The following is a 13890-nucleotide window of genomic DNA, read 5'->3' as shown; positions in this document are numbered from 1 at the left end:
TTTTTTTAACATCTTTATTGGAATATAATTGCTTTAAAATGGTGTGTTAGTTTCTGCTTTATAACAAAGTAAATCAGCTATACATATACATATATCCCCATATCTCCTCTCTCTTGCATTTCCCTCCCACCCTCCTTATCCCACCCCTCTAGGTGGACACAAAGCACAAAGCTGATCTCCCTGTGCTATTTGGTTGCTTCCCGTATGCTATCTATTTTACATTTGGTAGTGTATATATGTCCATGCCACTCTCTCACTTCGTCCTAGCTTACCTTTCCCCCTCCCCGTGTCCTCAAGTCCATTCTCTACATCTGCGTCTTTATTCTTGTCCTGCCTCTAGGTTCTTCAGAACAATTTTTTTTTTTTTAGATTCCATATATATGTGTTAGCATATGGTATTTGTTTTTCTCTATCTGACCTACTTCACTCTATATGACAGTCTCTTAATTTCATCTTTAACAAATGTAACTTCTAGAAAATCTTAAATTATATATGTAGCTCACATTATATTTTTATTGGAGAATGCTGGTCTAGATAGCCTTCAAACAATTTTGTGCAGATAGCTCAAAATTTTGAAAACTACCATTTCCTACAATTTTAAATAGATTTGTCTATTTTTTTAAAAAAATTCTAAGTGTGAATAGTTTCAAAGTATCCAATTTCTGTAACACTACAATTTTACAAATAAATTAGTTTCCTTAAAAATTTGTATTATTAGTTCATTTAACTTCTAGAAAATGTCTACTGTGTATTATAAATTGAAAAACTGTAAAATCAATCAGACAAATAGGAAATTTCTTCTGTTCAAAAAGTTAGACTTTGTGTTTCAATTCAAATTAGTCTATAATATACCTCTCTGTAATGTGAATTTTAGTTCTAGGATAGACAGAGATACAGATAAATGATATAAAATAGGTGGATGGATGGACGGATGGATGATAGATAAGATAGGTAGGTAGATACATACGTACATACATATATATAGAAAGAGATGTGCTTTTCGATAAATTTGTTTTTTGGATAAAATAAGGTATTGTCTCCTTCAAATATTTCTTATTGAATCTAGTTTTTGCTTTGTTCTCAAGGACTCTCCTTCAGGAGCTATGCATCTGGAATTTCCTCTCTGGATATCCAGAGTTTTATTTACACTCAAGCAATGTAAAATATTAATATTTCAGCTAGAAAAGTAATATACATCATTGTTCTGAAAGTAAAGACAACCACAAAAGGGAAAGTGATAAAAGAGAACAAACAGAGGTGCTTCTTCAGGCAAGACAATGTTAGAAAATGGAATATCTGAAAATGGTGTCCAGGTGCCCCATGTACAACTTGGGAATTGTTTGTATACCCCAGGGGTCTACACATGTCCTATTAAAGACAAGTGCACTAGACCACCTAACTGAGGAAGATCAACCTCATAGAAATTAGGGAAAAGCTCAAAGCAGAAATGTATTTATTTACCACATATACTAATGTTAAATGCATATCTTAATTCAAGAAGAACAATTAATTCAATGACCAGGTTAAAGTAGCAGTTCTAATATTTTAACTTATTATGAAGAATCTCTCGGTTCTATTCATCACTGAAATGTTACAATTAAAAGAAATATTCCCTTAGAGAGGCTAATGGAAAGGGTAAACTTAAAAAACATATATTTCTTTAGATTGTAATGCTTAGTCATATTTTTAGTAAGCTTAATGGAAATGTTTGTAAACTGATTAGTGAAAATGACTATAATTTAATGTTTAATATTTTAGTATTAAACACAGTCACCTTTATATTATTCAAACACATAATCAAATATGGAAGAAAATATAATGTAGTGATTTTTTCTGCATCAATACATAAGTTAAATCTGACAAATAACTAAGGAGAATAAACAGAAGCATATTACTTGAGATGGCAACATTTGGCAATAATAATAGATGTCATTTAAAGTCATCTTTGAATTAGACATTTCACATTTTCTTATCTAATGAGTAAAACAACTTTATGATATAGTATTATTGTCTTTAATAGATGAAACTTTAATAGATGAAAAACTGTGGTTCAGAGGACTTAAGAAAAATCCCTGCCTAAAACTGTATATAACTAGTAAGAGGATACTCCAGATTTGAAACCAGTTCCATCCAATAATATCCAGTTTCAAATTTTCACCCATTTCACTCACCCCTCCAACCCCCTTCTCCTCTGGTAACCACTAATCTGTTCTCTGTATTTATGAGCTTGTTTTTATGTCATTTTGTTTGCTTGTTATTGTTATTTGTTTTTTAGATTCCACATATGAATAAAACCATACAATGTTTGTCTTTCTCCATCTGACTTATTTCACTTAGCATAATACCCTCAAAGTCCATCCATGTTGTTGCAAATTGCAAGATTTCACCTTTTTTCATGGCTGAGTAGTATTTCATTGTGTGTGTGTGTGTGTGTGTGTGTGTGTGTGTGTGTACCAGAACTTATTTATCCATTCATCAATTGATGGTCACTTAGGTTGATTCTATATCTTGGCTTTTGTAAATAATGCTACAATGAACATAGAGGTGCATATATGTTCTCAAATTAGTGTTTTTGTGTTCTTTGGATAAATACCCAGAAGTGGGATAGCTGGGTCGTATGGTAGTTCCCTTCTTAATTTTTTGAGGAACCTCTATTCTGTTTTCCACAGTGCCTACGTGAATTTACAGTCCTACCAAAAGTATATGAGGGTTCACTTGTTTCCACATCTTCTTCAACATTTATTATTCCTTGTCTTTTTGACAGCAGCCATTCTAACAGGTATGCAGTAAGACATCATTGTGTTTTTTATTTGCATTTCCCTGATAGTCAGTGATGTTAAATATCTTTTCATGTGCCTACTGGCCATTTTTAAGTATTCTTTGGAAAAATGTCCATTCAGATCCTCTGCCTATTTTTTTAATGTTATTTTTTATTGTTCAGTTGTATGAGTTCTTTATGTATTTTGGATACTAACTCTTTATTTGCAAATATCTTCTTCCATTCAGTAGGTTGCCTTTTCATTTTGATAACAGTCTCCTTAGCTGTGTAGAAGCTTTTTAGTTTCATGTTGTCCCAGTTGTTTATTTTTGCATTTGTTTCCCTTGCATATGGAGTCAGATCCACAAACACCAATGTCAATGTCAATTGCACATGTTTTATTCTAGGAATTTTATGGCTTCAGGTCATACATTCATGTCTTTAATCCATTTTAAGTTAATTTTTGTGTATGCTGTAAGATAGTGGTCTACTTTCATTCTCTGTATGTGTCTGTCCAATTTTCCCAACACCATTTATTGAAGAGATTGTCCTTTCTCCATCATATGTTCTTTGCTCTCTTGTCCTAGATTAGTTGTCCATATATGTGTGGGTTTATTTCTGGGCTCTTAATTCCATTCCATTGATCTATGCATCTGTTTCTGTGTCAGTGCCACACTGTTTTGATTGTTGTAGATTTGCATTATAGTTTGAAAACAGAGAATGTGATACCTCCAGCTTAATACTTCTTTCTCAAAATTGTTTTGGCTATTTGAGGTCTTTTGTGGTTCCATACAGATTTTAGAATTACAGCTGACCCTTCATGGGTTTGAACTGTGCAGGTCCTCTTATACGTGGATTTTTTTTCAATAAATATGTACTATAGTACTACATGATCTGTAGTTGGTTGAATCTGTGGAAAAGAAACCATGGTACAGAGGGCTGACTATAAAGTTATATGCAGATATTCATTTGTGCAGTAGGCTGGCACCCCTAACCCCTACGATGTTCATGGGTAAATGTATTTATTTTAGTTCTGTGAATTATGTCATTGGCATTTATAAGGACTGTACTGAATCTGTAGATTGCTTTGGGGTGGTATGGACATTTTAATAATATGAATTCTTTGAATCCATGAGCATGAAATATCTTTCCTTTTTTGTATCTTGTTCAATTTCTTTCATCAGTGTCTTATAGTTTTCAGTATTTAGGTCTTTCACTGCCTTGGTTAAATGTATTTCTAGGTATTCTATTATTTTTGATGTCATTATAAATGGGATTATTTTCTTAATTTCTCTTTCTAATAGCCTGTTATTAGTGTATAAAAACAGAGCAGATTTTTGTATATTGATTTTGTATCCTTTGACTCTCCCCAATTAATTTATTAGTTCTATTGTTTTTTCGTTTTTGTTTTTTTTAGGTTTTTTTGGTGGAGTCTTTAGGGTTTTCTATATACAGCATCAAGTCATCTGCAAATAGTGACAGTTTTACTTCTGCCTTTCCAATTGGGTGGCTTTTATTTCTTTTTCTTGCCTAGTCGCTGTGGCTAGGACTTCTAATACTATGTTGAATAAAAGTGGTGAGAGTGGACATCCTTGTCTTGTTCCTGATTTAGAGGAAAAGCTTTCAGCTTTTCACTGTTGAACATGATATTAGCTGTGGGATTTTCACATATTGCCTTAATTATGTTGAGGTAAGTTCCCTCTACATCCCCTTTGTTGAGAGTTTTTCTTATAATAAATGTATGTCAAATTGTCAAAAGCTTTTTCTCCATCTATTGAGATAATCATATGATTTTTATCCTCCAATTTGTTAATGTGATGCATTATGTTAACTGACTTGCAGATGTTGAACCATCCCTGCATCTCTGGAAAAATCCAACTTGAGTGTGGTGTATGATCCTTTCAATGTATTGTTGGATTAGGTTTGCTAATATTTTGTTGAGAATTTTTGAATCTGTGTTCATCAGTGATATTGGCTCGTAATTTAATTGTGTGTGTGTGTGTGTGTGTGTGTGTGTGCGCACGCACGTGCATGTGTGTGTGGTGTCCTTGCCCTGGCTTTCATATCAGGGTAATGCTAGCTTCATAAAATGTCTTTGAATGTGTTTGGAAGGCTTCCTTCCTCTTTAATTTTTTGTGAAAGTTTGACACGCATAGGTATTAAATTTTTGAATGTTTTGTAGAATTCATTAGTGAAGCCACCTGGTCCTGGGCTTTTGTTTGTTGGAAGGTATCAGATTACTACTTCAATCTCCTTATTAGTAATCAGTCTATTCAAATTTTCTATTTCTTCATGATTCATTCCTGGAAAATTGTGTGTTCCTATGAATTTATCTATTTCTTTAGGTTGTTCAATTTGTTGGTGTATAATTGTTTGTGGTAGGTTCTTTCTCAGAACCTCTTTTGCTGTATCTGATAGATTTTGATATGTTGTATTTACGTTCTCATTTGTCTCTAGATGTTTTTTGATTTCTTCCATGACCCATTGGTTATTCAGTAGCATGTTGCTTAATCTCCATGTTTTTGTCTTTTTTTCCCACTTTTTTTTTCTTGTGATTGATTTCCATTTTCTTGCCATTGTGATAAGAAAAGATGCTTGATATGATTTCAATCTTCTTGAATGTACTGTGACTTGTTTTGGGCCCTTAACATGTGAACTATCCTGGAGAATGTTCCATGTGCACTTGACAAGAATTTGTATTCTGCTGATTTTGGATGGACTGTTCTATATACCTATTAAGGACTTAATTTGGTGTAAGGTGTTGTTTAGGTCTATTGTTTCCTTATTGATTGTCTGCCAGGATGATCTATCCATTGATGTAACTGGGGTGTTCAAGTTCCTTACTATTATTGTATTGCTTTCAATTTCTCCTTTTAAGTCTGTTAATATTTGCTTTATATATCTTGGTGTTATGTTAGGTACATATACATTTATAAATGTTATATCTTCTTGGTGGACTGGCTCTGTTATCATTATGTAATGCCCTTGTCTTTTATTATCGTCTTTATTTTAAAGTTTACTTTTTGTGATATGAGTATCATATCAGCTTTCTTTTCATTTCCATTTGCATGGAATATCTTTTTCCATCCCTTCACCTTTAGTTTGTGTGTGTTCTTACTCCTGAAGTGAGTCACTTGTAGGCAGCATACAGATGGGTCTTTTTTTTTTTTTAATCCATTTATTCTCCCTAGGTCTTTTCATTGGAAAATTTCATCCATTTACATTTAAAGTAATTATCGATAGGTATGTACATATTGCCACTTTGGTAACTGTTTTCTGGTTTCTGTAGTTTTTCTCTGTTCTTTTCTTCCTCTCTCTTTTCCTTGGGTTTTGGTTGTTTTCTTTAGCATTATTTTTAAATTTCTGTTCATTTTTTTGTGTACTTAATGTTTTTTCCTTGTGATTATCATAAGGCTCACATACTACATTCTAATTAAATAGCAGTTTGTCTTAAGTTGTTAGGAACTTAAATTTGAACACATTCCAAAGCTGTATATTTTCACTTCCCCAAGTGTTTTATACTTTTGATGACACACTTTACATCTTTTTATGTATCCCTTAACTATTGTAATTTTAGTTAATTTTACTGCTTTTGTCTTTTAATCCTCATGCTTGCTTTATAAGTAATTGGTATACTACCTTTGTTATATATTTACCTTTTCCAGTGGATTTTTACTTTGTTTTATTAGTATTTAATTACTGACATTTATTTTCAGTCTAAAGAAGGTCCTTTAACATTTCTCTCAGGGCCAGTTTAGTGGTGGTGAAGTTCTTTAGCTTATGCTTCCCCGGGAAACTCTTAATCTCTCTTTCAATTCTGAATGATAACCTTCCTGGGTATGTTATTGCAAAATTCTTGGTTGGTTGTTTTTTCCTTTCAGCACTTTAAATATGTCATGCCACTCCTTTTGGCCTGTAAGATTTCTGCTGAACAAAACAAAACAAAAAACTGCTGATAGCCTTATGGGGTTTCCCTTACATGTAACAGGTTGTTTTTCTCTTGCTGCTTTTAGTATTCTCTCTTTGCCCTTGACTTTTACCATTTTTAATTATAATGTGTCTTGTTATGTGTCTCTTTGGGTCCATCTAACTCAGAATTCTCTGTGCTTTCTGGACCTTGATGTCTGTTTCCTCTCCAGATTATGAAAATTTTCAGCCATTATTTCTTCAATAATTTTTCTCATTTTTTCTTTCTCTTCCTTCTGGGACCACTATAACACAAATGTTATTCCTGTTGATCTTGTCCCAAAGGTTTCTTAAGATGTATTCAGTTTTTTAAATTCTTTATTCATTTTGCTGCTCTGTCTGGGTGAGTTCCATTGGCTTGTCTTCCAGCTTGCTTATTCATTCTTCTACCTCATCCAACTTGTTTTTTGAACCCCTATAGTGTATTTTTCAGTTCAGTTATAACTTCTGTTTGGTATTTCCTCATATTTTGTCTCTTTGTTGAAGTTCTCACTGTGTCTGTCCATTCTTCTCCTGTGTTCAGTGAGAATATTTATGACTAGTACTTTGAACTCTTTATAAAGTAGATTGTTTAACTCTGCTTTATTTTGTTTTCTGAGGCATTGTCTTGTTATTTCACTTGGAACATATTCCTCTGTCTCCTCATTTTGCCTAATTCTCTGTATTTGTCTCTATGTATTAGGTAAATCAGCTACCTTTCCCAGTCTTGGAGGTGTGACCTTATGTAGGAGATGTTTTGTAGGGCTCAGAAGTGCCAGGCACTCAAGGGGTGTCCCCTATGTGGACTGCATGCATCCTCCTGCTGTGGAGGGGCTGCAGCTGCTGCTGCAGTGTGCTGGTGGGCAGGGCTGGCCTCTATCATGGCTGGCTGCAGGCCTGGTCATGGTAGCTGCTGGACGCTGGGCAGAGTCACATCCCAGCTGGTTCTGTGGCACAGGAGTAGGTGGAGCTCTTTGTAGGGCACATCCCCTGGCAGTAACAGGTTAGATGGAGATTTCGTAAATGGTGCTTTCCAGAGATGGTATTAGCAAGGTACCCTGAGATTTCAAAACTGGCTCCCACCAGTGTCTTAGTCCCCAGAGAGCATCTCAACTGGTTCCTGCCTCTCCAGCAGACACTTTAAGATCAGTAAGGGAGTCCCCTTTACCTTTGACCTTTTCAAGTGATTGAAATCACTTTTCAATCTGGTGATTTTGTGCTGGTTTTCAGGTTGACTGAGTCTGCATGTGACCCCTTTAAGAGTGAGTTTTCCATTCCCTATAGTTCTACAGTTTTCCTGGATGTATTACCCATTGGTTTTCAAAGACATGTGTTTTAGGGGTTCATCTTTCCTGTGAAGGATCTAAGAGTTGGAGTGCCTGACGTGAAGTTCAAATCTCTTGCTTCTCAAGGAAAATATCCATACCTTGTGTTCCTTCCAGACTGTGAATCTCTGTGGCTGGGGTGTGTTTTTTTTCCTTGGCATGACTGCATCTCTGTTTCTCCTAACTGTCCTTTTACCCTTTGTGGCTGTCCTTTCACCCTTTGTTGTGGAGATTCTGTTGTGTTTTCAGTCCCCTTTCAGAGGGAATTATCCCATATGTAGTTGTATATTTGTTGTATCTGTGGGAAGAGTTGAGTTCAGGATCTTCCAGTATCACCATCTTGAACCCTCCCCAATGATTGCTTTTAAATTATCAAACATAAAGAAAAACATGAGCAATGATTTTTGAAGAAAATCATAGATATTGAGGGGTTAAGTATCTTGGTTAATTTGGGTTTATACCAACTAAGAGAGCTCCGTGCCTGTGGTTTATGCCAGTAACTGTCTTCCCAAAAGAGTTCTGACATGGTAATCTATGTAAGCAAATCTTCCAACAGTATTTGTCAAAATGTATGGTTATAACCTGTAGTGCCTCATAAAATTGATTTAGTGAGGCATGATCAGTAGTTTAAAAATAGATTACAACAAGTTAGAATCAAAAACAGAGAATTGCATTCATGTAGTAAGGGAAAATTATTTTGTAGCATTGTATGTATGTATGTGTGTGTCTCTGTGTGTGTGTGTGTGTGTGTGTGTGTGTGTGTGAGTGAACTGGGCCACAATGTAAAATATAATTGTGGGAGATGGTTGAAAATGCTTGGGGGCTTCCCTGGTGGTACAGTGGTTGAGAATCTGCCTGCCAATGCAGGGGACATGGGTTCGAGCCCTGGTCTGGGAAGATCCCACATGCCGCGGAGCAACTGGGCCCGTGAGCCACAATTACTGAGCCTGCGCGTCTGGAGCCTGTGCTCTGCAACAAGAGAGGCCACGACAGTGAGAGGCCTGCGCACCGCAATGAAGAGTGGCCCCCGCTCGCCACAACTAGAGAAAGCCCTCGCACAGAAACGAAGACCCAACACAGCCAAAAATAAAAATAATAAAATAAATAAATTTATAAAAAAAAAAAAAAAAAAAAAAAAAAAAGAAAATGCTTGGATTTTTACAGGGTACCTTAAAATGGATATAAACCAACAGATCAAAAATTAATGTCCTCAATCAGCTATTTGATAAAAATAGCAAAGAAAGTAATTATGTCTTCCTTACAAAATAAATTCGATTTTTTTAGGGAGAGAAAGAATAGATAAAAGTCTGGTAGATTGGTTAAGAAAAGCAAGGAGATATGTGATGACCTCTGTGAAACTTCAGGTAATTCAATAATGAAAATGAGTTAAGCTTAGCAAAGTAGACATCTTATAGAGCAGGAGATAATTACCACATTTTGCTGACAATTATAGGTAACTGCTATGACACAAAAAAGATTTCTATCTCAATACAAGATTAATACAATGTGTTTCTCCCATACTTTACAATGAATTTGCTTCATGCTTATCTTAGTATAAGATACTTATGTCTTAGTGTGAGATACGTCATTGTAAATAACACACATCTTATAAAGTACACAGCATTGACCTTTGCCACCTATGTGATCTTAGACACATTATTTATCTTCTTTATTAAATGTAGACATAAAATTATTTATCTATTAAGGGAAGTCTTAAAATTAAATAATTCATGAAAAGTGCTGCGAATGGTACCCGGCATGTTGCTAAATGCTCAATAAATGTGAGTTTATTTTTTCTCAAGTAGTTCATGATTTTTTTCCCTTAACAACCCATAATTTGCACAGAGAAGGTATTCGATAAATAAACATTTGCTGAATTGAATTGAATTGAATTGACAACACGGGTTGGGTAAGTAAAAGGATTTCCTTTGTGAAGGTGAAGGATTAGATTTAGTAATTTTCCCAAGGTTTATACAGATAGTTTAGGGGAGCATAGGTTTCTGACCTAGTTCTTATGAGTCGTAAACCAGGCCTCTCCTATAAGGCAAGTGTAATTGACCACTGAGTTGATTTTTAAAACAACCCTGCTACTCTTATGATTGTTTCATGAACATAAAACCCAAAACAGTCTGGAAAATAGTATACTTTGTATCTAATAACGAGTTAATGTTTTTAAAGTACTTATTAACTCTGCTAAGTACTCTGTATGCATTACCTCACTTACTTCTCGTAACTTTGAAATACATGCTCTTATTACTCACATTTTATAGATAAAGAAACTGAATTTCAGAGAGGTTAAATAGCTTGATCAAAGTTGTTAGTAGGTAAATTCTAAATCAGTATTTGAACTACAAATCTGACGCAGTTTTATGGACTCTACCACCAACCTTTCCTTAATCTAACTCAGATAAGATATCATATATTCTGAGAGGAATTTTGACTCTTCCTATTTAGGTCCTTGCTATACATTCTTACAAGGAGAAGCAGGATAGAGAGAACAGAAACAGAAGACTTGCTAATTTTTCAGCTGCTCTTTCATTCATTCAGCATTATAATTTTGTTTGAAGTACTGTGGCATATACATATTTAGATGTATTATTCATTTTTAGTCAAATAGAAAGACAACCCAACCTTTAGAAGTACCCATAATATGAATCCTCTATTAGTGGAGAGCACATTAATAACTTTTTATAATAAAGAAAAGCTATGTGATCTGTGGCAATAGAGAAACACTGAAAGGAAAGGCAGCTATGTATAAAAACATGATATACCTGAATGATATGTCAAGAAGAAAGATATGAAGTGAAAAGCCATTATTTATGGCCTCTTTAAAAAAAAAAAGTATACCTACAACCTTCAAAAGTTTGTCTCAGAAAACATTAATTTATAATTTTAATGTGTTGTCGTTTATATGTTAGTTGGGATAGAACTGCAGTATTTAACATTTTTTCCATATTTCTCATATAAGTTTATGTTTTATTTAATGGATAAGTAGGAAATATTTCAGAAATCATACGTTAGGTATGAATTTTCTTCACTGCACTTCCCTCATGATGTCTTTGTTTTTGTCTTTATGGTTATGCTTTTTCACCAGAGATGATTTTCATTTACCTTATTGGTGTTCACCGCTGTGATGACCCAGACACACTGTGCATTGCTGTCATACTGGAATGGAAAGTTGGGAGACGTAAAGGTTCCACTTGGTCCTTGAAGATTAGAGCCACATGTCTTCACTAAAAGAGAAATTGCATTTTAAAAGGTGAGCGTGCCACATGCAAAATCATAGCAATAAAATAACTTGCAAATAGACTTTAAATTCAAAATTGCACAATAATAACCACATTGAAATATATATTATGACATTCTAATGTGACATCGAAATGAGAGTGATTTTTACACCCTGAAGTTCACAAGCTCATATTTTAAACATTAATCGAAAACTATGAATAGTTTTAGTTATGAATAAAAGTGTGAAGCATGATAAATTGTCCTCTGACTGTAAATAGGTTAGTTTAATTAGTGAGAGGTTATATTTATTCAATATTGTGTTAACAAAATTCTACAAAGAGGAAGAAGCAAATCTTTGGATTGATTAGCAATTTAAATAGTGTTTTCCTTTCTATTTATTAAGTATACTAGGACTCATAATAGCATAATAGCATAAAACTCATAATTGAAACATCAATATTAAAATTACTTTTTCTGTTTTTATAACTGTGAATTGGGCCATTCAGATTACAAAAAGAGCTACACTGAAGTACTTTTAAGAAATTCCCACAGAAGTCATGTTATAATATTTCCTCAGTTTTCTAACCCTTCTCTCTTCTAATTAACAAAAGAGTTTCTGACCACACTGTATCTGTCTTGACTTCCTTCTTGAGCACCAAAAAAGTTTCTTGGTGGCATTACTTTTGATATGCATTTTTTTTGCCCCATTCCATTAAAATCCTGCCTAAGTCATCTTTTTCCAATCCATCAATAATAATTCATTGTATTTTTAAATCATGTACAGTTTAATATAGATTTTCATACGCACATAAAACTTTACATATAATCACTTTAAAGATCAGTTTATGGAGGTTCCAAAAGTTTGTTTGACTTGTCCAAGATCACTCAGCTAGTAAATAGCATAGTCAAGATTCGAGCTCAGGTCTTCCAGCTTCAAGTCTTATCTTTTTATCATGAAATGTTTGTCTCTCTAGTATGTTAGTATTTTTTAGCTAGTTTTTTTTTCCCCTTTAGCTCATATTTTAGTATGAATCTATTCTAGACAACTTTGTGGTGATTTATTGGTTACTTTTAATTTTCTCTTGTTTGTGTCTGACTTCTATATTTTAAACAATAAAACTGTTATTTTATAATAAGGAAATATTAACAAATGGTATTTTTCTTCCTTCAACATCAATTACCAACCTTCCCTTTTTCATTTACTACCCCACTTCTTGTAAGTCTTCCATGTTCATTACTCCATTTTGTTCTCTCTTGTTCACTTTTATTTTTTATTTTTTCAATTTCCAATTTCCATAGTATAAATACCTTGGCTGATTTTAGGCTACCAAAGCTTTGTCAAGGCCTTACAAAATTTCTGAATATTTAATATTTGGTTTCTTTTTTACAGTTTTATTGAGATATAGTTGGCATATAACATTGTGTAAGTTTAAGGTGAACAACATGATGATTTAATTAACACCTCCATCACCTCACATAATCATCACTTGTGCATGTTTGTGTGTAGCAAGAATTAAAGATGATACAAATAGATGGAGAGATATACCATGTTCTTGGATTGGAAGAATCAACATTGTGAAAATGACTCTACTACCCAAAGCAATCTACAGATTCAATGCAATCCCTATCAAACTACCACTGGCATTTTTCACAGAACTAGAACAAAAAATTTCACAATTTGTATGGAAACACAAAAGACCCCGAATAGCCAAAGCAATCTTGAGAAAGAAAAATGGAGCTGGAGGAATCAGGCTCCCTGACTTCAGACTATATTACAAAGCTACAGTAATCAAGACAGTTTGGTACTGGCACAAAAACAGAAATATAGATCAATGGAACAGGATAGAAAGCCCAGAGATAAACCCATGCACATATGGTCACCTTATCTTTGATAAAGGAGGCAAGCATATACAGTGGAGAAAAGACAGCCTCTTCAAAAAGTGGTGCTGGGAAAATTGGACAGGTACATGTAAAAGTATGAAATTAGAACACTCCCTGACACCATACACAAAAATAAACTCAAAATGGATTAAAGACCTAAGTGTAAGGCCAGACACTATCAAACTCTTAGAGGAAAACATAGGCAGAACACTCTATGACATAAATCACAGCTAGATCATTTTTGACCCAGCTCCTAGAGAAATAGAAATAAAAACACAAATAAACAAATGGGACCTAATGAAACTTAAAAGCTTTTGCACAGCAAAGGAAACCATAAACAAGACCAAAAGACAACCCTCAGAATGGGAGAAAATATTTGCAAATGAAGCAACTGACAAAGGATTAATCTCCAAGATTTACAAGCAGCTCATGCAGCTCAATAACAAAAAAACGAACAACCCAATCCAAAAATGGGCAGAAGACCTAAATAGACATTTCTCCAAATAAGATATACAGATTGCCAACAGACACACGAAAGAATGATCAACATCACTAATCATTAGAGAAATGCAAATCAAAACTACAATGAGGTATCATCTCACACCGCTCAGAATGGCCATCATTAAAAAATCTAGAAACAATAAATGCTGGAGAGGGTGTGGAGAAAAGGGAACACTCTTGCACTGTTGATGGGAATGTAAATTGATACAGCCACTATGGAGAACAGTATGGAGGTTCCTTAAAAAACTAAAA

The 13890-nt window shown here is 34.1% G+C and overlaps 1 protein-coding gene across 1 annotated transcript in view; it reads right to left on the bottom strand.

Annotated features, from left to right (window-relative positions):
* The window catches only part of CSMD3 (CUB and Sushi multiple domains 3), a 1171706-nt gene that overhangs the window by 618314 nt on the left and 539502 nt on the right, over positions 1 to 13890 (bottom strand). Inside the window, 1 exon segment of the mRNA XM_059902305.1 lies at positions 11140 to 11261. Coding sequence (XP_059758288.1) covers positions 11140 to 11261 — 122 coding nt within the window.

Source organism: Balaenoptera ricei, chromosome 17 (assembly GCF_028023285.1).
Source record: "Balaenoptera ricei isolate mBalRic1 chromosome 17, mBalRic1.hap2, whole genome shotgun sequence".
Classification (NCBI taxonomy): domain Eukaryota; kingdom Metazoa; phylum Chordata; class Mammalia; order Artiodactyla; family Balaenopteridae; genus Balaenoptera; species Balaenoptera ricei.
Note: the sequence above shows the minus strand (reverse complement) of the source record. Positions and strands in the feature narration are given on the sequence as shown.